This window comes from Coturnix japonica, chromosome 9 (assembly GCF_054131305.1).
Source record: "Coturnix japonica strain WE chromosome 9, WE-NBRP24, whole genome shotgun sequence".
NCBI classification, from domain to species: Eukaryota; Metazoa; Chordata; class Aves; order Galliformes; family Phasianidae; genus Coturnix; species Coturnix japonica.
In genome coordinates this window covers 26,942,153-26,965,489 of record NC_140671.1, presented here as the reverse complement: position 1 = coordinate 26,965,489, position 23,337 = coordinate 26,942,153, and the positions used below count along the sequence as shown (strand labels likewise).

General features: G+C 43.8%; 2 protein-coding genes across 20 annotated transcripts in view; both read left to right on the top strand.

The window, feature by feature from the left end:
- LRRC38 (leucine rich repeat containing 38) overlaps nt 1-14,821 on the top strand; it is a 45,064-nt gene extending 30,243 nt beyond the window's left edge. The window contains exons 4-5 of one of the 2 annotated variants that reach the window (XM_085508959.1): nt 3,150-3,812; nt 12,619-14,821. In XM_085508959.1, coding sequence (XP_085365085.1) covers nt 3,185-3,812; nt 12,619-12,872 — 882 coding nt within the window. In that variant the 5' untranslated portion in view covers nt 3,150-3,184 and the 3' untranslated portion in view covers nt 12,873-14,821. Of the gene's footprint in view, nt 1-1,958; nt 3,813-12,618 lie in introns of both variants that reach the window. The other variant, XM_015882338.3, reaches the window with a different exon arrangement.
- The window catches only part of DHRS3 (dehydrogenase/reductase 3), a 145,788-nt gene that overhangs the window by 30,243 nt on the left and 92,208 nt on the right, over nt 1-23,337 (top strand). For 11 of the 18 annotated variants that reach the window (XM_085508948.1, XM_085508951.1, XM_085508950.1 and 8 more), the window contains exons 4-5: nt 15,276-15,524; nt 16,787-16,942. The exons of 5 other annotated variants lie outside the window; for them this stretch is intronic. The gene's annotated coding sequence lies outside the window, so the exon portion shown is untranslated. Of the gene's footprint in view, nt 1-15,275; nt 15,525-16,786; nt 16,947-23,337 lie in introns of all 18 variants that reach the window. 2 more of the 18 variants (XM_085508953.1, XM_085508941.1) reach the window with 1 other exon arrangement.

The following is a 23,337-nucleotide window of genomic DNA, read 5'->3' as shown; positions in this document are numbered from 1 at the left end:
AGGATGCTTTGATGGTGGGTCACCAGTTGCTCTCTATGTTGTGAACACACAATATGGAGGAAATTAGTTCCCCAGAGTCATCACTTTCCTGTCTTTTTAAGCACACGTGCTGTGTTTATAATGGCAGTCAAGGATTAAAAGTCATGTTCTACTCAGCTTTTCACAAGAGCTGAATTAAACTTAGGGCTTTCAGATCTCAGCAGACCCACATATGAACCTGACCAGAATGGTGTTTGGGAGCATATTGAGGTCAGGCTTTACTGGCTTTATTCCATGTGAGAATGGCCATCCCAGGTCATACCTGCCTCATCCCAAGTTGATCTCAAACCTAATTGGCAGTGGATATGCATCAACGTATCTGTTTGAATTTTCACTTTTAATTCACTTTTAATTTCACTTTTAATTATCTTTGATTTGCTTTACATTGTGATAGCATTGGGCCAGCATGCAGCTGTGGCAAGCAGCTGATTGCAGGGCAGCATCTGGATACCAGCTCCATCCTGGGGGGGAAAGAACCATCATTTATACCGGTCCTTCCCCTGTGAGTGGCTTTAGTGATAGTAAATGGTTGGCAGTAGGATGGTGACCACATGTCTCTTACAGCCACATCATCCCCGCAGCTGATGGAGGTGTTCTGATGGGTTTAGGCTGCTCTCGTTTGGCTGCTGAACTGCAGTGTCTCAAGTTTTCAAATTCAATCAGTGCTGCTGTCACACTGATTAATATTGATGTGATTTCCCTCCCAGCTGATGGCAGCAACAGCTGCAGCAAAGAGGACTGGGCAGGTATAATGCAAGCTTCGCTTCACAGTTTCTATTGTTCTTTTGTAAGACAAGGGAGTATACCCTCTTTTTGGTTCTTTTTGGTTCTTTTTTTATTAGAAGATCAGAGGGAGAACAGTCCAAAGGTGACTGCATTCATAACAACCTATCACATGGCCACAGCAGGGGAAGGTATTTCTCAGGAATAACATTGTGATAACAATGTGATAAATAACAAAGTGATAAATATCCCTAATGTCTGATCATGAGGAAAACCCTCTGCAGTGGTTACATGCACCTGGAACAGCAGCCAGGGATGTGACGCATACCTCAGCTCAGCAAAGCATAAGCCTGGAATAATAACTTCCTCCCCAGCAGAATATGTTTAATTAGCTGTTCACAAATCCGAATGAGGACGGACAGTTTTCTATTTCAGTCTTTTATAAGTAATGATTTCTTAGCTGAGACATCTGAATCCTTCCTGTGTGTCTGTACCACGATTGTTCTTTCTTCCATTACTCAATTTGTTTTAGGAAGTTGGGAGCTCCCATAAGAGGAGGGCTGGAAGTTTCAATGCAAAAGATGCCATTCCTCCTCCAAAGCGATTTCTTAGTGTACTCAGCAAGCAGATGGATGTGCTTTTTGTTCCCTGCTGCTTGCCATGCTATAGTACCAGCAACACCCTACAGATCCAGTTGGACCACATGGCTTTGAGGGTCCCTTCCAACTCTAACCACTCTGTGGTCCTTCGGAGTTGCTGGTAGCTTCTTGCAGGAGAAAAGTGGTCCATGGGGCACAAGAGGGTGCTGTGCTCACAGCAGACAGCAGCTGGGCCCCTCCTATAGTCATATAGGTTACTGTATCTGACATACAAATGAAAGATTAAAGAGGTAAAGCTTTAATATCTCATTAGATACAAGGCTTTTCAGAATCTCCTTTGTGCTGTGCAAAAATTGCCTGAGATGTCTGGCAAGCGAGCGCAGCTTCAGAAAGATTAAAGAGAATTTCAGTTCTGTGAGGGAAACAGATGAGGTACAGAAGTAAGTGATAGCTGAGGAAGGAATAGGCATAAAGGAAACACACGGGCAGCAGGAAGGTCCTTTTCTTATCAAAAGGAGTTTGAACAAGGGCTTCAAGGCAGGGAAGCTCGGTCTCGTTCCTACCTCTGCCACTAATATGTTCTTGGATCTTTCACAGATTGTGCCTTGCTGTCTGTAGTCTCCCATCTGTGAAACAGGCATAACAAGACTGAGACATCTTCGAAGAGAAAATGTCAGGGTCTGATTCTGTGTGCTTCATAAAGGGAAAAATAAAGGTCTGCACAGGGGGACCCTTCCATCCTGCAGGTGGATGACTTCACCAAGATCCATCTTCTGTGTCAAGTTAAGCACATTGTTACTGCAAGATGGCAGGTCAGTTTTGCTTACTGACAGGTGACAGGAGCAGCTTTATCTCTGACCTAAGGACCTAATTGAGTTAGAGAGGGATGGAAAAGCAGTAAATTACAGCAGAAGTGTTTGCAAAACGTGGAGTTCACAGGTTACAAGGCATCAGTTCTGCATGAGGATCACCCCGACATTCTTTGCTAAGTTCCTCCCTTACACATCGAACATGAGTTTATGCTTTGTACCTTTATCCTGAATGAGAGATGCTCTGAACTGTTAGGAAATGACTTTAAATCAGAATCACCATTTTCTCTTTGACCTAGTGAAGGTCTGAGCCAGTTTGTGCTGCTGTATGACCTGAAGGACATTCCTAATGCCATCGCAGAAGGTAACTGCCCTGCTCATTAAAACAGGAAAGAAACCACCCTCATTTCTGAGACCAGATTCCTTGCAGCCACAGATTAAGCTCCTTGGTTAAAAGATAAATGAGTCATATTGAAGTAATGTTAATGTCCTTGCTCTAAGGGCTGAGAAGGCTTCCAGGTACAGCTGCCGTTCCTTGCCTTTGGTCCCCCCTTGCTGCCCTTCTGCTGCCTCTTTAGGAATCACAGAGTGCACAGCAGTCAGTTGGGTGCCTGCCACCCCTCACCTGCATTTCTGGGGGTATCACTGTGATGTGATTTCCCGTCTGCCGGAATATGCAGCAAATATGCAAACAGGCTCTCAGCTTTTTTTAGCTCACAAAAGCAAGGGAGTCCTTTGAAAGGTCCTCGGTTTTACCCAATCATCGCTCCCTCCCTCGCATCGTGCAGCATTATCATTCTCTGGCAGTGTAAATCCTCACATATGCCTGCCTCCCTCTTGCCTTCAGCCTCTCCCTCCCTCCCCCTCCCCACCGTGCTGCCATCGGATCTGTGATGATATGTGATCTCCTGGATACAATCACACACACACACAAGTACCAGGCACCGCTGCTCAGCTCAGCAAAATGTCTTTCTCATAGGAGTGGTGCTCATCACAGCTTCCGAATCCTTGACGATGTGGCCATGCTTTCCTCTCTGCCTTCTACCTTTTGCTCTCTTTGTCTGCCTGCTCTTTATACCCGCGGGTCATCTTTGCCCTGCTGTCTGTAGCTGTATGGACTACCACACCATAGACTGCCGGGATCAAGGACTCCCCAGTGTTCCCAATCCGTTTCCATTGGATGTACGGAAACTTCTTATAGCTGATAACAACATCCAGGCGATACCAGCTGATTTCTTTATATTTTATGGAGACCTGGTCTACTTGGACTTCAGGAATAACTCCCTCACCTCTTTAGAAGAGGGCACTTTTAGCAGTTCTACCAAACTGGTGTATTTAGACTTAAGCTACAACAATTTAACACAACTCGAAGCCGGGATATTCAAATCGGCAGAAAAACTGATAAAACTCAGCTTGGGAAACAATAACCTGGTGGATGTGGATGAGGCTGCCTTTGAGAACCTGGAACAGCTTCAAGTGTTAGAACTGAATGACAATAACTTACAGAGCCTCAACGTGGCAGCCCTCGAAGCTCTTCCCTCCCTGCGGACCATCCGGCTGGAGGGCAACCCGTGGGTCTGTGACTGTGACTTTGCCAATCTTTTCAGCTGGATCCAGGACAATGCCTCTAAGCTCCAGAAAGGTAAAGCTCTGTATGTGTGTGTGTGTGTGTGTCTTGGAGGGCTGGCTGTGCATCCTGCCTGCAGTGACCCCAACTGCCTTTTGGTCAAGCTGTAATTGCATGCTTCCAACAAATGAGTCTATTAAAATGGTGTTGGTTTCTTTTTAGCGGTGGGTCCTCCTCCCTGCTAAGCAATAAATAGTTTTGATTTAGAGGCTGAAGTTGCATGGGCACTGAAGGAGCCTTTTCAAATCCGTTGTGCCCAGAGCTGATTCTCTTCCAGACATCGGTTTCTTCCCGGTAAATACATTCCACAATGAGCCCTTTGAACAGCTGAATATCCTGTGCCAGCTCCTTAGGAAAACTGAGCTTTCTCTCATTTTCCTGATCAGCCATAAAGCTGCTACAGGAGACTTAAATCCCAGTTTTATACAGCTGTGGCTGTCTGCCCTTTTCAGGGATTATTTTGTTGTGATGCTCTGAAACCCTGTTTGGTATTTCAATTATGGTGCTTTTCCAGTATTAGGAATAAATGGAAACACTCTGGGACATCCTCAGTGCAGGATATGCGATACTGGATTCTGAGCTAGTCATTTTCAGAAAAGCATTGGGAACAAAATAAAGAAGTATTAAGGCTGCCACGTGTAGAGCTTTCGCTCCATGTTTCCCATCCGACCCCAAAGCTTCTGATCCAGCTTTAGCAGATCTCCTCGCAGTTCACTCCACCCAACAAGCACCAGGGCATCCAGTGCTGCTTTCAAGCTGCCCTGCTGCTCACAGAAGGGACAATATAAGGGCTGCCATGGGGACATGGGGGTGCAGGAAAGCTGTGGTGCCTGGGCTGTGCCTGGGGACTGTCTGTGCAGGAGATGGTGAGGGGTAAAAGGACATGGGAGGAGAGCTGGGGAGAATGGGCTGAGGTCAGGGAACTGTTCTCTTAGCTCCAGATATAGGAGGAGTTCTTCCTTCCCTCAATCATCCATTTGCAATCACTTTTTCAAGCTCTTTCTGTGCTGGTGACCTTCAGTGGCAACTTTTATTATACTCAGCTGGGTTGCCCTAAATATTCTTAGCTGTTTAAAAATATATATGTCTATTGTAAGGAAGAAGTAATTTGAGGAAAACATGATGGATTTTTTCCGCCCACATGAGTAAAGCTTTCCCCTTTCCCCTCTCTCCTTTCCCCTCTCCCCTCTCTCCTTTCTCTTTCCCCCCTTTCCCCTTTTCCCTCTCTTTCCCCAATTTCCCCTTTTCCAACCAAACTCGCTGCTGTTCTCCCACATTCCCCTGTGCCCCAGCTGAAGTTCTTTCTGACCAAAGCATTTGCCTTTCTCACACTGGCCCTCTGCCACTCTTTCCTTCCCCATGCTCACCTTCCTTTTGTGAACTTGTAGCTCCTTCCCCTCCACCCACACTGAGTCTGTTCAGTTTGAAAGAGTCTTTCCCACCCCATCTCTCTTTCCTTTCTCTCCCATCAGTGCTCATCTGAACTTTATATGTCTGCAGATCTCAAGTGATCCCCAGCTGCTTCAGTATTTCATCTCATCCAAAGTCATGGAAGCTGCATTTCAAGCATACAGCCAAACAATTACCAGCCCACCCTGATCTTTCAAAGCAAGAGAAGGAGGGAGGGAAGGAGCAACCATTCACATGGTTATTTCTCAGGTCCATTTCTCCCTTCCCATCCTGACCTCAGCAATGCTTTGCATTGCACTTACTATGGGCACGGGGCTGCTGAGCTCTTTGCAGCCCACATGTGCTCAGTGCCTGCACACTGAAGGATAAACCCAGGGCTCTGTTGTTTGTTGGTCATGCCTGTGTACAACCCTTCACGTGGCATTTCTGGGGGTGTCACATCTTCCCCAGCAGGGATGGGGGGAGCAGCTCTCAAGGCTCACCCTGCTGCTCCCTGCTTGCTCCCATTGCTGCTGGATGGCTGGAGATACTCATCCGTGCAGCAAATGCAGAAAAGTAGGGCAGCAGCATTGTCTGGAAACACTGCCAAAGAAAAAGACTGGAATACATTTCCAGGGCCCAAGGAAAGTACTTACTTACCTTGGCTATATACTTTTATAATGCTGCAAAAAGCATTTCCATTGCATGGCCTATAGGAAAGGAAAAGGGGAGGGCGAAGAAAGAGGTTGAGTGGTGCTTTTCTTCTGTTGGTTTTCTTGAAGAATATGCTGTGATTAACACTACAGAATAGTTTTGTGACAGACTGACACTCCCCAGACGTCAAATGACAAACACTGTGACCTGGATTTACTGAGAAGGGAAAGAATAGAGAAGGGTGAATGACAGTAACTCGCACTGGGGATCCCCAGCCCTTCACAAAAAGCACAAAGAGCTGCAAAGAAGCCAAAGGCTCTATGAACCGTCGTGTATTTTCTGCTTGGGATGCTTCTGAATTAGAAAGGATGTGCCAAAGTGAGGTATTGGCTCAGCTGGCCAGGGAGTGGAGGGGTCTCATCCCTGTGTCCAGTGTGGAGATGTGGCACTGAGGGATGTGGGCAGTGGGCACAATGAGGTGGGTTGGGGTCAGACTCAGTGATTTTAGTGATGTTTTCCAACCTGAATGATTCTATGGTTCTATGAAAGTTTAAGAGAAACACACTCCAGCCACCCCGTGGATAAAGTGAGAATTCAGGACTGCAGTTTGCAAGTGTTGCTGTGGCACAGTGGTCCCTGCAGCCTCAGTACTGAAAACAGCAAGCAGAAGGTAGAATGGCTGGGAGAAAGCATTACCAGGCTTGTGCTTTGGGAGCTTGTTTTGATTCTTCCTTTTTAATGACACTTAGAATGGTTTAATCTGCTCCGTCTGCATGTCTAAGAGAAATCACTCAAGCTGTAACCAGCTGCTGTTGCACCTTTGAATCTTAGCACTGCAGTATCATATCACATTGATCAAACCCTGCCTTTGTTTTTTGCAGAAGAAATACCAAGTTGCTTTAAAAATCAGAGTTTTGTCAATGGGAACTGAAATCTCACTAATTGATCCTGAAATTCTCTACCTCTGCCATTAAGGCCTATGGGAGAACTGGAAGGTCCGAACAAAAGCTTCAGCTCATTAGTCTCACAACAGCCAGGTCCCTTTTCTTTCTGGCACAGTCCCAAAGAAAGCGTGTAAAGCTCCAACTTTGCTGACCTGTCTGCCCAGCTGCCTGGAAAGCCTCAGCTCAGCTCTGCTGCCTTTGCAAATCTGCCTTGTTGTGCACACAGACAGCTGGGATCTGCATCATTGGAAGGCATTTCTTCTTCCAACCTGAATTTCTAACCGAAGCATTAATTGGCAATGAAAAAGGCACATGCCAGATTTGCTGCTGGACTTATTAGAGAAACTGCACTAAAGGTTTTGCTGTTAAACTCAGCACTGTGCCTGCTTTAAGAAAGCAGGTCTTATATTTGTGAGAAAGAGATTAATAAGGGAACTGTCATCATACTTGAAAACAGAACCACGTTTGGGATGTGGTTGGTAACCACCTTCACCTTGTTCGCTAATGACAAATACATTTTTAACATGATTTTTAATTAGCACTTGAATATTCTTTAGCATGTGACTGTAGTGCCTCCTTTCCTTCATTTTGCCCTCATTTCTCTCTTTTTGCTTCTTTTTTCCCAGTGGCGATGGGACTGGTGGCAGTGAGAATAGTGGCAGTGGAACTGGTGGCGATGGGACTGGTAACAGTGGGATTTGGCAGTGGCTTCTTGAGCTGGAAACTCAACTGAATTCAGCAGTACTTGGGAGGTTCAGAAGTGAATCAGTGCAGTGAGCGTGGGATGGTCTTTGTAAGTCACCTTACAAAGGCTGGGCCATAAGGTGATCGTCTCTTGGCTCTCAGGATCCTTTTCTAATCCCATTCCAATGTAAGGTATTCTATTAAATGAATGTATTCAGTAAATTAAAGAAAACACGCACATGTTGGCACATCACTGGGACAGAACTTTATATCCAGTTTTTGGATAGGAACTGAGAGCCTTAAGACTGCCCATTCAGCAGCTTTTCTTCTGTTCCTAACAGGAATAAGAATCCCTAACAAGCGCGACAGATCTGTTTCTATATATATCCATACATAAATATATAATGTGATATCCTAGTCATTTTCAGTAAAATGATCTGACTGCCCCTGGCTTTTCACTCTTATTTCTTCCATCATAAGGATCTTTGGAGTACATCCATCGTTCACAGATTTCAAGACACGAGGACAACATTTGCAGCGTGGCACCTGATGTTAAACTTGAACTTCAGACATTGAAGCAGTGTCGAGCACCTTCTAATATCAATGTAGGAAACTCTGGAGCATTTGACCATTAAAAAAATGAAGCCTTACTTTTCTGGTAGCTTGAGGCTGCCTTTAATGAAATTCCATCTCTCTTCAGAGGCAATGCCTCTCTCACCATTTAGTAATACATCTATTACATCAGCGATGATGTTTGAGTAGACTAAGGAGAGCTATAGCTGGGGGCAAAATACCATACAAGAAATTAAACGCCACATTCAAACATTTCAAGTGTGTGAAAACTGCAGTCAGTGATTTGGGAGAACAGCTGAATTCCAACCAAAAGGGCAAATCATAGACTCATAGAATGGCCTGGGTTGAAAAGGACCACAATGCTCATCCAGTTCCAACCCCCTGCTGTGTGCAGGGTCACCAACCAGCAGCTCAGGCTGCCCAGAGCCACATCCAGCCTGGCCTTGAATGCCTGCAGGGATGGGGCATCCACAGCCTCCTTGGGCAACCTGTTCCTTTCAGAAGCTATGCCATGAAACATTCAGTTTGCATAGGTATTAAGAAATCATAGGTGTTATAAGGAAGCAAACGCACGCAGAGTGCTTAAAATGTCAGGCTGATCTGGGTAAGTGATACGTGATGCTGCTTGTGTCTAAGCAAAAGAACATGAAACAAAGGCACCACTCAAAAGATGTCAGCGGTCAAAATGTGTAGGAAAACCTCACGTTAGATGCAAGAGCAGGTAATTGGAATGTAATCGGTGGTTGAGCTAATGCACCACTGAAAGCTTAATGGTCCAGCAGTTCTTATGATGAACACGGTTGAATCACAGCTACAAATCCCAATGTTAATGGGGGTTGGCGGCTGGTTTTTGTTTCTGTTTTTTCTTGAGACAGAAAGATCACTGTAGTTATCATTACAGTCTGTAAAGAACTGTATCTGCTTTCTTGTTCCAGAGCTCAAGCAATTTCACACTTCCCCTGTTAGGCGACCTGTTCCCATGTTTTTATCTCATTTCTGCAGCCTTCAGTGCCTGTATAAAACCTAACACCCGTCCCTTGAGTGGGACTTCAAAGCATTCCCATGTTAAAAGCAAACAGTGCATTACATCTGCATTACAACTACATTGCCACTGTCCTACGTGGGCTTCTTCAGATGACATAGCAGAAAGACAGAACGTGTGACATTGTCCTTGAGACAGCTGGGGTTGCTGCAGATAATGCAGTGACCCTGACCAAAATAACATAAGCTCTGTATTTATAACATGCTCACACTTGTTATTTCATTTACAGATTTGTTTGGTGACTCTTCGAACGTGTTGTGGAATCAGGGAGATATATATAACTGTCATCATAGGGTTTCTAGCTGCAGGCAAGTGCTGAATATTAGACTTCTTGGTGATGCCCTTTGCAAGAAGCGTGGCTGAGTTTTAAAGAATAAGTTGGATGGTTCCTACAGAATTAAATGAATATATATATATATAATGAAAAATAATGTTAATTCTATTACAAAGGTCAACATGAGTGACTAAGGTCAGATGGCACTGGAAGTGGCGTGGGGTGTTTAGAGGCTGTGAAATGACGTGGGATTACTTGCTGCCTGAGCAAGGAACAAAATGGGATCTATTGCTGGACATGGGGGTAGTGGGACAGGTGGAGCATAGGACATCAGCTATGGAAGAAAGCAGATGGTTTTGATTACGTGTTGTCCTAAGCAGCATTGTGCATAGCCTTTGTATTGTGGTGTGTTCAGGTATGCAGAGGGAAGCCTGGTCTAACACTGACTGCATCTGCTTTGGATGGAGACATTCCTTGGGTCAGTAGGATACAGCTGCTTCTGATTTCTGATGCTGTATTTTGCTTATTGATATCAATTAGTTTCAAAATGAATTCTTCATAAAGGTGAGGCTCGGGTAGCACACTGTGGAGAATGAAGAGAGTAGAAAACTCCCTTCTTATCTCTTTGTATGGGAACATGACCTAGATTTCATTACCCAGTGCTGCATGGAGAGAGAAGAGCTTTTTTATCCTTTTATTGTCTAATCCGACTCAAAACTCTTACAATACACTGATTCTCATAGCAAGAAATACCCTCTAAGTGACTTGGTATGTTGCAGGTACTTTTCTACTTGCATTCTATGTACTGTGATGTTAGATGAAAGCATCCAGGAGCACCAACAGTCCAGAATAGGTAAAGTAATTGTAATTGATTCACCTGTGCAGTCTGTCTTCAGGCGTGCTGAGAGCAGGGCTCAGCTGCTTTGCAGTTGCTCTAAGATCTACCACGCATTAATGGTTTGTTCCACAGCTGGTGTAGAAAGCTGCTTTTTCTTGTACTTGCCGTAAGGAAATGGAATTTGAGGCGGTACATTCACTTGGACCTGGCTTTTCTGTCAAAACATTCAATGACCTTTCCCTATTAGCCAGGAACGTCAGGCAAATGTTCAGTAGCTTATAGACATTTTCTTGCTGTTTCTATGCGATAGCAGTAAGTGCTTTTATTACTCTGATTTAAAGGGAACTTTTTTGCTTGTTGTCTGAGCCCAGTGTTTGTCACTTCTCCTTTATTTCCCATGGACTGAAGCACAGGAAGGTAACCATCCTCATCCTCTTTGGCTCATCTCTCCTATTTCCCCTTTGAGTTTCTATTCTGAGGACAATAAGGACGCGGTGCTGCCAACCCCAACATCTCACAGAAGAAAGCTTTGTACAGGGAGCTCTATCACGAGCTGTGCAGTGCAGGAGTGTGTTCTTCTTCTTCCATCTGTGCAGGCACAGTCACGCTCCGGGGCTCCAGTATGGCAGCCTGTCTACAAGACACGAGATAAATCCGAATGCTGCAGGTTCCCCATTTCCAGCAGTCTTGGAGGATGTCTGAAAGCAGGAGGATCCTCCACCTTCCAGGCCGGGGGGGTTCAGAGGGCTGCAGAGCACATTGCTGAACCATCTGCCGTGCTCCGGGCTCAGAGGAAGAAGGTTGCTTGTGTTCAGGTGGCAGCCTGCCTAGAGGAAGCTGTGCAGCCTTGGGCAGGCTGACTGCTGTCCTGTTCTGCTGGCAGCTTTTGTTACGTTGTGGGAGAGAAGAGCATGAAAAGAGAAGCCAGCAGCAGAACTGCAGGGAGATAGGGAGATAAAGCAGATAGAAAATGGCTTTAAGAATCAAAATTTAGTAAGTTAATCATCATTACAGGGCCGTGTAAGTCAGGGTGATAAAGAATCCCTCACTGGCTTGGCTAAAGCTCCCTGTCACATCAGCATAAGAGCTGGGCTGCATCCAGGTAAGCAGTCAGGTTTGCACCACTAGTGCTAGAAGCCTGGGGTTTGTAATAAAACCTAATGTGCTGTAGCAATTCAACCACAAGGCAAATGAAAATGATAAAGCAGAGGCACCATCCCTTCTGCAGAGTGGCACAGTGCTGGTGCTTTGCTGTGCAATGGAAGCCTGCCATGCCCTGCACACACAGCAATGCAGTCAAAGAGCAATGTGAGTCCAGTAAACCAGCAGCACTTCTCACATCACTAAAGCACATTTCTCACATTTTCTCTTTACATTCATATCCTCAGCAGCAGATATAAAAGCTGTCTTGTTAACAGTGATACAGACTTGATTCCTTCAGTGTTTGTTCCATTCTAGCCCTGTTTCTATACTCTTCCCTATTTCCCCTCTTGTAAATGAGGTATCTGGGGATATGCAGTGAGCTACAACCATATTATATTCCTCACCATTTCTTAGATCTGGACATTTTTGCTTTCACTATGAAGATCGTGGCTCTAGGCGTCCTTCTGCAGTGCAGCGAGGCATAATATCTGTTAGTCGGCCTATCTGCTGAAGAGTTGGAGAGGAAAGGTTGAAAGAGGTCAGAGTCAAATGAGCACCCGTTAAACCTAAGTTGTCATTTTGACCAGAAGAAAAGGGCAGCTGTAGTTGTGTATGTGGGTAAAAAAATAAGGTGTAGAAGGCACCGAAGTGTGGAAGGAAATTCAATATCCCTGTTATCCCTTTTTGGAGTCAGAATGTGTGCTCGGAAGCATTAGTAGGGAAATGTTCCTGGGCCTCCTGGTGTAGATGCATCCTGAGTTCAGCAGTAACAGCTCCAGATCACATCGTAGAATCATCAAATCATAAAATGGCCTGGGTTGAAAAGGACCACAATGATCATCCAGTTCCAACCCCCTGCTGTGTGCAGGGTCACCAACCAGCAGCCCAGGCTGCCCAGAGCCACATCCAGCCTGGCCTTGAATGCCTGCAGGGATGGGGCATCCACAGCCTCCTTGGGCAACATGTTCCAGTGCATCACCACCCTCTGGGGGAAAAACTTCCTCCTAAAATCCAACCTAAACCTCCCCTGTCTCAATTTAAAATCATCACCTGAAAGAGTAAAAATGGACCAGTGTAATGGGAGGATGCTCCAGAGGGCTGTGGAATGGCTTTTGGATAGCGTCAAATTTTGTTCTTTTATTTTTCCTGAATTTCATACAAATTCCTAAGCCTGGAAATAACCCTTCAAACATTTTCCTCAGGCATTCGTTCTTTGTCCAGAGCAATAGATGGCTTCATCAATATTCCTCTGATTTGTTTCCCTCTCCTCTTCTTTGCAGGTCTCCATGAAATCCAGTGTTCCCTGCCTGTAGAAAATAGAAGAATCTTTCTGAATGAATTATCTGAGGTCAGCTTTAGTGAATGCAAATTTAGTTTGTCATTGACGGACCTTTTTATCATCATCTTCTCTGGAGTCGCAGTCTCCATTGCTGCAATTCTATCAAGCTTCTTCCTAGCAACTCTAGTGCACTGCTTCCAAAGATGTGCTCCCAGTAAAGATGACGATGATGATGAAGACGACAGTGAGGACTGAACTTAGTCTGTGTACTTAAATTTCCTTGGTTTATAAACTAATGGTAGATCAGCAGCCAAAGTCTAGGAAGAAAACCAGACTACAAGTTTTAGACATGATTAGATTAAACCAATGTATTAAGGTTCCACACTAATTTCATGAAGGTCACAGGTAGGAATCAACAGTTTGCAGCTGAGACCATTAGTTTTACTTGCATATATAACCTGATGCAATGAGAGCAGATTAATTTCTGTCATCGTTAAGTCAAACATTGCATTTAAGTTTGAAGGCCAGAAGGAAAAGGGAGAAAGGAGAAAGAAAGAAAAACGTTGCAGTGTTTTAAAAGACCATCAGCTTCCACACAGCCCTTCTGATCAGATGCAGGTCCTGTAAGCACTTAGTAGCTTGTTTTAAATGTGCACTTGGAAAAGGGCTGGACAGGGGGAAGCAGCTCAGCTGGGAATCGAGATGCAATTTAAGAAGGTCTTTCCTGCATTGAATTAATGGGAGATTCTAGCAAGCTCACACAACTTTCTGAGTAACAAAACACAGTGGAAAGCATAGGAAGGTTGGCGTGACTCCATGAGTCTTCTCTCTAAACACTCATCCTTCTTTTAATGACTGACAGCAGTTGCAGACATTCAGCCAAAATTTCCTTTTCTACAGACAAAATGTGGTTGTGGATCTGAATCTCTGAGTCATCCATTGCAGCTGCCTGACACCTCCTTGGCTATGGCAAAGATACGAACTGCAGCCTTCCTCTGCATTTTCAGTTGCAATGGAATAAAGGAATTCCCTTCTGTGTAACGCTAGGCACAAGTAATTGTTGCAGTGTTCAGCCTGCTTAGTTATTTTAAAACACTAAGGGCTATATTCTGCTTCTGGTTATGCTGGAGTAAACCAGATGAATTGAACACCATGATTCTAACTGCATAAACAAGAGTGGAATCTGGCCCAAGTTATTTCTGACTGTGCTATAGATTTGTCAGAACTTGAGCTCTACTATATAACAGTAGTTATTTTTGTTAAAACGAATTAAAAATGACATTTATTACAAGGGATTTTTGGAATAGTGCCGGGCAGCTTTTTAGGATAAGTATATTTTTAAAATATTTGTAATGGAAATATTTTTTTAAAGCTCTGTGTATTTCAAATATTATCTAGAATAGCTGGGAGGGCTTAAAGGTAAGAAATAGCATAGGGATAAACAATCTAAGGACCGTGTGCTATTATAAAAGAGCTGATTAGCGTAGCATCTATTAAACTACTGCAAACACTATAGTAGTTCTTAAAGAAACCCACTCCAGTTATAACATTGCCTAGCTCAGTTAATGCAAGTCTTTTATGGACACTTGGATCTACATCTCTTGTATCAGCTTTGCTGATTGCCCCAGCAGACAGGAGCACATTGCACTGTGTGTTGAGGAGCAGCGTGGTCCAATGGTGCAGGGTTAGGGCTTGGGGCACCTGGCTGTGGTTCCTGATCCTAAAAGACTTTCAGCAAATCCCTCTTTCTGTCTGTGCCTCCATTTTCCCACCTATAAAATGAAGATCGTAGTAACCGTTCATCATTTTAAAGTGCTTTGAGATGTGCAACATGGGGGCACTCTATTGGGGCTATGTAGATCAGGCTCAAGCAGAAGCTATGGAATAGATCTAATGGGATCCTACATCAGTATGGCTTTGCTGGCATCACAGGAGTTACTTCATTGGCTTATGGTGTTTGCAATGGGAACACAAGGGAGAGTTTACTTCTGTTTGCTCTACAGCTTATTCAATGTGACTTAATGCTGCCATTGTTAACATTATTACTTCTAAAATCACATTGAAACAGAATGAAGTGGGGCAGCGAGAGGATGTTCTGTATCAATACTGTCTTCTATTATATTCTTTCGAGACGAATGCAATGACATGATTTTCACTGTGTAGTGCCATGTTTAAAAACAACACAAATATATTTATAATTTCAACACGGGCTTTCATGTTTATTTGTATTTGGGTGTGATAAAGAGAAAAACAGCGTCTGATTCTCTTATTGAAGGGAGAGATTGTGCAGTATGGTTGGAAATACACGACTTGTTGCCTGGTACAGTTCATGCAGCACATTCCCTGTGCAACAAATATAAATATGTTATCAACAGTTTTATATTTAGAGCTGTGCAAATTGTTCAGTGGTGGAACAAGAAACTGGGTCACACCTTTTTGGCTGCAAGTTTTCTGATGGACTCAAAGCTTGCATCCACTTAAAGTGATCCGTCCTACCGAGCTTTCCATTGACACATCAGTGAAGGCTTCAGCAAATTTGTACCTTTCCTTTGGTCACAAATATGTGGTTTTGTTTCATTATCCTGTAAGGTTGGCTAATTTTACAGAGGTCACATCTCAAACTCAACTCTTTTGACTGGGTTCTGCTCTTACTTGCAGGTTCATCCTACTGCGATGCCTCAAAACGAAGATCTAGATTTGATCTTAGTTTGTAGCCTTTTGTTCAACCCAGCATAGAGCTCTGAAAGCCCTGATTATATTTGGAGCTTAGCACCCCTCAGAACAGCGAGGAACAGACCAAGTTGACACCCACATAACCCAGTGCAAGCAGAAGAGCAAGGCTTAGTAAAGCTTTCTTTATGAAGCTGCCATTCGGGACACTCCATCACATCAAAGCGATTTCACAAAGTATGTTTATTTGTTTTTTTCCAGATAAGAAACTTTAATTAATATTTTATGCTACTGATTAATGTCTAATTCATTAGTATTGAATTCATCCAGTTAGGAATATTTATCCATTGTAGGCGTCAACAGTTACATAGTAGTATGTAGTAGGTCCGTAACCTTCAGCACAAAACATGCCCCTGTTGATTCATTGCAGAACTGGTCATCACCATAATGATTCCCTGCAAAAAGAACTGATGAGGAAGTGTCCCCAGAGCTGCATTATTACTGCAGATTCTCCTCCACAAAGGCAGTGGCATGGAGGTTACCCCATCTCCAGCTTTATGGGCATGGGAAGTCTCCCTGTGAACGGATCCTTCTATGGATGGGGTGCATGAGCTTGCACTCAGACTGCAGTGACTCCCATTGGTGAAGCTGCCCAGTGTAAGAGCTGAATTTAGCTCCCTGTGCAATATACTGCTAGCTCAAGAAACACTGCCCATGCATTGCTGTAAACATGCAGTTGCAAGTTTGTCCTCCTTGACAATTTTCTTCAGAAATGGCTTAATTTTTGTGATGGTGTCCCCCATTACCAGAAATGAGCAGACATTTTACCTGCTTCAAAGGGGAGGAAAGATACTAAGCATGACCCAAATAAAATGTTGCAGGCTCAGGGAGCCAGGAAGCAGCTGTCACATTGCCTGCAGATACGTCTCCTTGATGAAATGCTGGAGTTTGGTATGCGTGAGGATCCAAAAATGTGCAAGAAAGCAAATCTGCATAATGTAATTGAGATACAGAGTGACTTTTTAGAAAGTGTGCATGTTGAGTTAAGAAAATGTCTAATCTTCAGAACACTAAAATAAAAATCACCTGAAGCGACTGTCCAAACCCAGCATTTCATCCTCAGTCAGCCCGTATCTTTTTGAGACAGCTTCATTCCTGCTGTGACTCTTACTCAGATGTGAGCATTAATGGGTCTGGTTTTGGAGTGGCATAAAAATGCATTGGGAAAGCACCTTGAAGGGATGGTTCTGGAAGCTCTTAAAGAGGAGCATACTGCTTGTCTCCCTTAAATGCATAGTACAGGGTGAGCCACTGTGCTCTGAGAGCTAAAATTTAGCCCAGCTTACTTAGGGACAACCTAAAATGGTCTTGTCTTTCTGCTGTGTGAATGGCTGTGTGCAAGCACCTATAAGTATGGATAGAGTTGCACACACTTGTGCAGCAGAGAGGGAGCTTGTTTCTAACAATACTAGAGCTTGCCGTAACTATCACCCCTGTAGACAGCATCAGTGGAACAGCTGAAGCCTGATGGAGATGCTGAGCCTGAGACAGTGCTTCATTCCTAGTGGAGGTCCCTCTGTGCTGACTTTCAAACCCATGGGAGCAACTCTGTGCAGGACTTTTTACTGATTCAGCATGTGCAGCCTACACGCTACGTGAGTAAGTGAACTCAGTTTCCAAGTGGTTAGCTGGCACACTGCTAACTTAAGCTGTAAATAAAGGGTTTGGGATAGTTTCTGAATAGGAATTCCTCTCGAAGGTACCATGGAGTCATGTCATTTGTGCTGTAACCTGTTTGTATTGACCTCTAGCTGCAACTCATTTGCTTTGCTGTGGAGGTAAGTCATGGTGATTCATTGTGGTGAATCTTTATGTGTATCTTCAAATCTTGTCTGCATCTTAAACAAGATAAATCCAACTTGGTACTATCTCTACATGGTACAGCAATGCAAATCACCAGTCTTAATGAGTAACAAACAGAAAGAGTTGCTGGTAGAGTTTTAAAGCTTGTTGCTCACCAGTTGCCTATTGGAAAGCTTTATTTTGATTCTGATTTTGATTCCAGTGTGTCAATAGATTGTACAAAAGTCTGAAAGTCAGGAACACCCATATAGATAATGGTGATGGTGAGATGTGATTCAGTTGTTTCGCCAACCTCAGGTCATTATTCCAAGCTGATGTCTGTGAAATACAAGTGGCTGGACTTTGACACTCCCTTTCTTTCACCACCACCAAGGAAAACATGGGATAGAGGCACTGTACAGCACCTTACAGACTTCCCTTAGCTACAACAGAGAGCAAAAATAGGATTGAGTTGAGCAGTAAAGCCAGCTTTGTGACCTTTGCTTGAAACCTGAATGTGATACAGTCTGGCTATCTGACGTTCCAAGACATAGCATGGAGTTGTTGTTTAAGCCCTCTTTAATGAGAGCACGTGTTGAAAGACTTTACAGAAATAGAAATAATATTTAATCTTCATGGTTCATAACAGGGAATAAATAAAATGAGCATATTTGACAAACAGTTCTGGTATATTTTTGCTCACCAGTTTTTCTCAAACTGAGTGACTGTCTACTCCTAGGAGTAGATTAGGTTTGCAATCTGCAGTGGGTTAAAGTATTACTCTTTATCCTTTCAAGATCTGGCTGCAAATGTGAATTTGGGTCATGGAAGGAAATGACAGAATAAATCCCTTATGGTTGTCTTGGTCAGCTGGGCGAGTGCATAGAGATGCTGTTATTAACAATACAAACTATTACTGAAGATGGAGAAATATTTCATAGACTCATAGAATGGCCTGGGTCGAAAAGGCCCACAGTGCTCATCCAGTTCCAACCCCCTGCTGTGTGCAGGGTCACCAACCAGCAGCCCAGGCTGCCCAGAGCCACATCCAGCCTGGCCTTGAATGCCTGCAGGGATGGGGCATCCACAGCCTCCTTGGGCAACATGTTCCAGTGCGTCACCACCCTGCTACCACTTCCCCAAACTCCAAATATTAACACAGCAGATCCTGGCTTTATAAAAGGTTAACCAGAGAGGTATCACTAAGGAGGAGAATGAGAGGTCATTAGATGATGGAGTAATATTTTTAACGGTGACCATAAATTATTTGTTGAGCATTCGCCTTGATTTCAACATGGTGATGTTAGAGCCTGTATGCTGGCAGAGGAGGTGTGGAACAGCAGCAAGAAGATAGAACTTCTATATTTTCACATGGTAGAACAAGAGTATGTTGCTCTATGAATGGTTCCACTGCTTTCTTCCCATAGCAAGTCCTAAATGTCGTTGTATTAACCAGCTTCAGGGTAGGCTTTGTGTAGAAAGTGACAGAGGAGCAATGGATGCAATTATTCCATATTGTTACTTAACCTCTGAATAACTGGAGGCTGGAAATTCTCAAAGTCTGACTGTAAATTCTGTTTCCAGCAGTGCTGTGATTTTGAAGCGGGTCTGAAGTAAGGTATGCTGCCCTCAGCTTCAAACAAAAGGAACTATTTTAGGTTATTTAGTCTGGAATGGCTTTTTTTAACCATCAATTTAAGAGGCCCTGCAATGCTGGGTTTCAGATGCTCGAGCCATAACCTCATGGACATTATACCATATGACAAGAAAATCACTACAAATTTAACACAGTCTAATTTATGTTATTCCTTGGGGGAACAAAAGCCATTAGGCTGAGAAGTTTGCATTGTTTTCAGAAGAAAGTATTTCAGGCAGGCTGAGTTCCTCACATCCCTTCCATAGTGGCATATGGGATGCAGCTTATTCACCCACTGAGCAATGGTGTGAGCACAGCAAAGGAAATTATTGCTTTCTGCTTAACCTGAGCTGTGCTTTAATAGTAATAATTTGAGTTACGTGTTGGCCTCAGTTCTTTCACTGCTTCTTTGTTTAGGATCTGGTTCCTACCTGATAAAGATTGGTAGGGTTCTGTTGGCAGGGCCTTTGGCAGTGGTGCTCTGTATGTGTGTTAGTAACTGGAGTTTGTGATTTTTGCATTGGGGAGTGATTGCTAATTCTAGGCTTACAGCTGGCATTGTTTGGAGACTGCAGGCATTCTGTGCAGAGACACGTCACGTAGCTTTCCAGATTCCTTCTGCCCTTGGAGGTATTGCTCTGTGAGAGGGGGATCTGACCCAACTTTCCACAACTTGGCTGCAGCCCTGTGTGACTGACAGCAGCACTGAAGTTGCCATTAGAAGCACATTCTCTTCATCTGATAACCACTGTACGTCTATGTCCTAGTTTGATGATGGATTTATAATGAATGTCTTTAACCTCAGCCTAGCCCAGCCATCTGCTCTGTGCAGCAAGCTGGCTCTTCAAAGCCATTTTCTGCTTCAAGGTGTCTCCTTTTAGTCTACAGAACAGTGAGTCAGCTCCTCCCACCAGAGCAAAGCATGATTGCAAGCATGCCTGGTACAAATACCCAGTGGGAAACACAGCCTGCACAGAGCAAGGCAGGTGGATATGATGATAACCTTTGTACCATGGTGAATAAGGACTTGTCAGAGGTGGGAGTGTGGGCATCAAAAGGAAAGGGGGATCGAGTGCTGCTTCCATCAGCCCAGCATGTGAGCACTCACCTGTAGTACCTCCTATAGAGCACTGCACCTGAGCTTGGCAGTGTTGCTTCTCAGCTGAATCCCTGGGAGATGACATTAGTCTCTTGAGGGATGTGTTTGGTACAGGAATGTTTCATTTCTCTGGTATATGAAAGGAAAGATTTTCCTCTGTATAGGATTGATGATCTGATTAAGACAAAAATCAGAGATAATTACTTTGTCTGCACTAATCTAGTGGAGGAGTATCTTAGCCATAGTAGGGTTACTCAGTATTCTGTTCCACTGCTGCAGAATTAAGGATGTACAATCTTAAATGGAAAAGTGTAAGAAGCTTTGTCTCAGAAAGTGACATGGGAGGCCAGTCTTTTTTTCCCATGTTCATTACAAGTTGATCCCCCCTGCTGGCACCTTCAAATGAAGTGATTTCAAATGGATGTGATATTAAAGCTTTAAGATAGGGTTTTAAAATAAATGAAATGCTATCAGGACCGTAATAGTAACAGCTGCTGTGTCCACCAGCTGGATGGTGGAATTAATCACTCCGTCAAATCCCACTTTCACAGTACTTTGCTTGTTCTCTGTCCCTTCTGCCCCTTCACTAAAAGCACAGGATAAAACTCAGCAGGGGTGGCCCACAGCTGGTTTATCAGGGAGCAACGAGGTGGAAAACTTCCCCTGAGCTGTCAGCACAGCATGCACCGAGCAGCTGAGCTTGCTTCATCTGCAACATGCAGATTAAAATCCCAGGTCTGGAAGTAGTGGGAGCTCAGGGCCAAACCTCTGTGCATTGTTATGTGGTTCCTTCCATGTAATATTGAGGTAAGAACGTGTTGTTCAGTGTGTGGCTGTGTTCATCAGGGCATCTTGTAACCTGTTCTTGTAGGAGCTGGAAAAGTAGCTCTGCAGGCAGAAGTTCTGCCATCTGAGACTGCTGGTTGTGGTGCTTTGCTTCACAAAGAAGGAGCTTCTTTCTTCACTGTGGGATTGAATATTGACCTTGTCAAATCTATTCATCAATACTAAAGCACTGGGGAAAAAAAGGCCTTGTCCCTACTGACATGTAGGCTCATGCTTTTACTCAAACCAGTTCCAAACACCACTCAATTTGCCTGCCACAACTCAATAGCAAAACAGTTTATTTCCAGCTCTCTGACTCATCTCAGAGAACGACTTGAGTTTTCAAAATGCCCGTTTTCCTTTTGACTTTGACCCAAATTTTGATATATAAAGTTTAGCAAAAGATTCCAGTGGGATTTCTTATGGGAGTAAACGAATTTTTTATTGGCTGACAGGAGCTCAATTTGTAGTTGTATTTCTCTTGGTTAAAGGAGCCATTAAAAGAAAATTATTTGTAATGAAACTGAAAACACCGCTTCTCATTTGTACATCAGCGAGCAGATCAGGAAATCCAATACTTACTCAGCTCTGGGTTCTCACTCCCAGCAGTGCAGCTAACTTAGTGAGCAACCATGGACAAGGCAGTTAACCTTTCTATTCTGTGTTTAACCATCTGTAAAATGGCTACGATACCACTTACCTGCCTGGTGCAGCTGTTCTGAGGCTTAATTTTTAATCAAGCTCTGTGAAGAGGCTTTGAGCTCGCTGTGTTAATGCTGCACCGAGAGGCAAGATGGTTTTATTTCTGTACTATTGCTTGTAGGAGATCAGTCTTCCTGAGAATAACATATGGTGAACGATATCATTGTTCTAGAAATGACATCAAAGAGGAAAGGAAGTATTGGGAAGAGTGAGGAGAGATGTGCTGGGCTGGAGCGCTGACTTTCTGACACCTTAGAGTTCCTACATCTCTATTAATTATACATGTGGAGCAACTTGTTAATGCATTTCTAACGACGTGTTGACTCAACCTCAGACCTCTATCCTGGCAGGCGGTCTTTTGAGTTAATTTAACCCCAGGATCAGAAGGAAGCGGACAACCAAGCTGAAGGCATTTCTATAAGAGCACGGTAGGCTGCTATGAACAGAACAACCCTCCTGGGGCAGAGATGGGAGGTAATGAGACACCTTCATAGGGAGCTCGTTCTGAATAATTTCTCTTGAAGGACCCGGCATTACATTTCAGGCTGATTGTTCATGGAATATGACTAGGTTATCATCCTGGATGTTATTCTTCTACCTATTTTGCCCTCTAAAAGTTTCAAAAACAATTATAAAAACCCTTGGTTTTACTAATAATGCTATTGAGTCACTCAGGAGTTTATTTACGGTAAAATATAATTGCTTACATCTAACGGCAAGCAGGAATAGAAACCAACAAAGTACTATGTTTAACCAAATTGCCTGTTATATGCTGCAGTGTTCTGGTCTTACCTAATAGTCTCAAGCAAATTTGACGCCGTGTGCTTTGCAGGCACAACACCCACCCCAAATTACTGTAATCACTGTTCTGTCCCCCATTAGCAGAGGTGCAATGCCTGAAGTGCAGTTCCATGGTGAGAAATGACTGTGTATATAATTTAGTGAGAACCTCAAACAACACCTGCATTCTTTGCAAGAGAATGGACAGCAGCACAGCCTGGAGCTGCCATGGATGACTTTGTGGCAATGTTTTGAGTCTGTAGATAAATACCAAGGTCAGAAAGAACACGTCCCCTAACGTCCTTAGAGCCATGACAGTAGATGCAATCATTAGCTTACAGGACCTCTATTGTTATTTTTCAAGAGTCACTTAGAAAATGAGATTTTCCAGATGCAGAACAACAAGCAAGCTGGGGTGGACTAAATTAAACAAGAAGTCTTACTGGAAAAGACATCCAGACCGAGTGGCCATGCTGTGACATTAGAAATCCATTACTTTGATTATGTTATATTGCTGATTCACTCACAGGAAAGTCCCTCCCAAAACTTATAGCTGCGTCTCAGACAATTTCTGCAGTGAATTCTTAAGCAAACAAACTCCTTTAGCAGACAACTTATAAAGCAACTGCTGACTCTGAGTGTGCAGGTTGAGATACCTCGAGGGGCTTTGCTATAAGGAAGTGCTGAGCACAAGCAATCCTGCAGTATTAAGCCTGTAGGTTCTTCTTGTTGCTAGAATTTATCAAATGGACCAGGCTCACACTTTCTGGGGCACTGGAACAGGTTGCTCAGAGAGCTGTGGCTGCTCCATCTCTGGAGGCATTCAAGGCTATGGATGGGTCCTGGGCAGCCTCAGCTGGTGGGAGCACCCAGCCCACAGCAGGGGTTGGAACTGCACCCAGTTCCAGGCTTTAAGATCTCTTCCAACCCAGCCAGTCTATGATTTTTTTCTCAGTATATGTATATGTTTTTGGCTGAACAGCTGGTCAGTGCCAACTAACAGCCAGTGGGCTTTGGGAGTGCTGTCTTTCAGCTGATGCTAGGAATTAGCAGATGTCCCACTCTACAGAATGAGAAACAACAGGAACGGTTTTTGGAGAGATTTCAGGTGGACTGGAAAGAAACACAACCTTCTTACCAGTAAATATTAACTGCCATTTAAACAG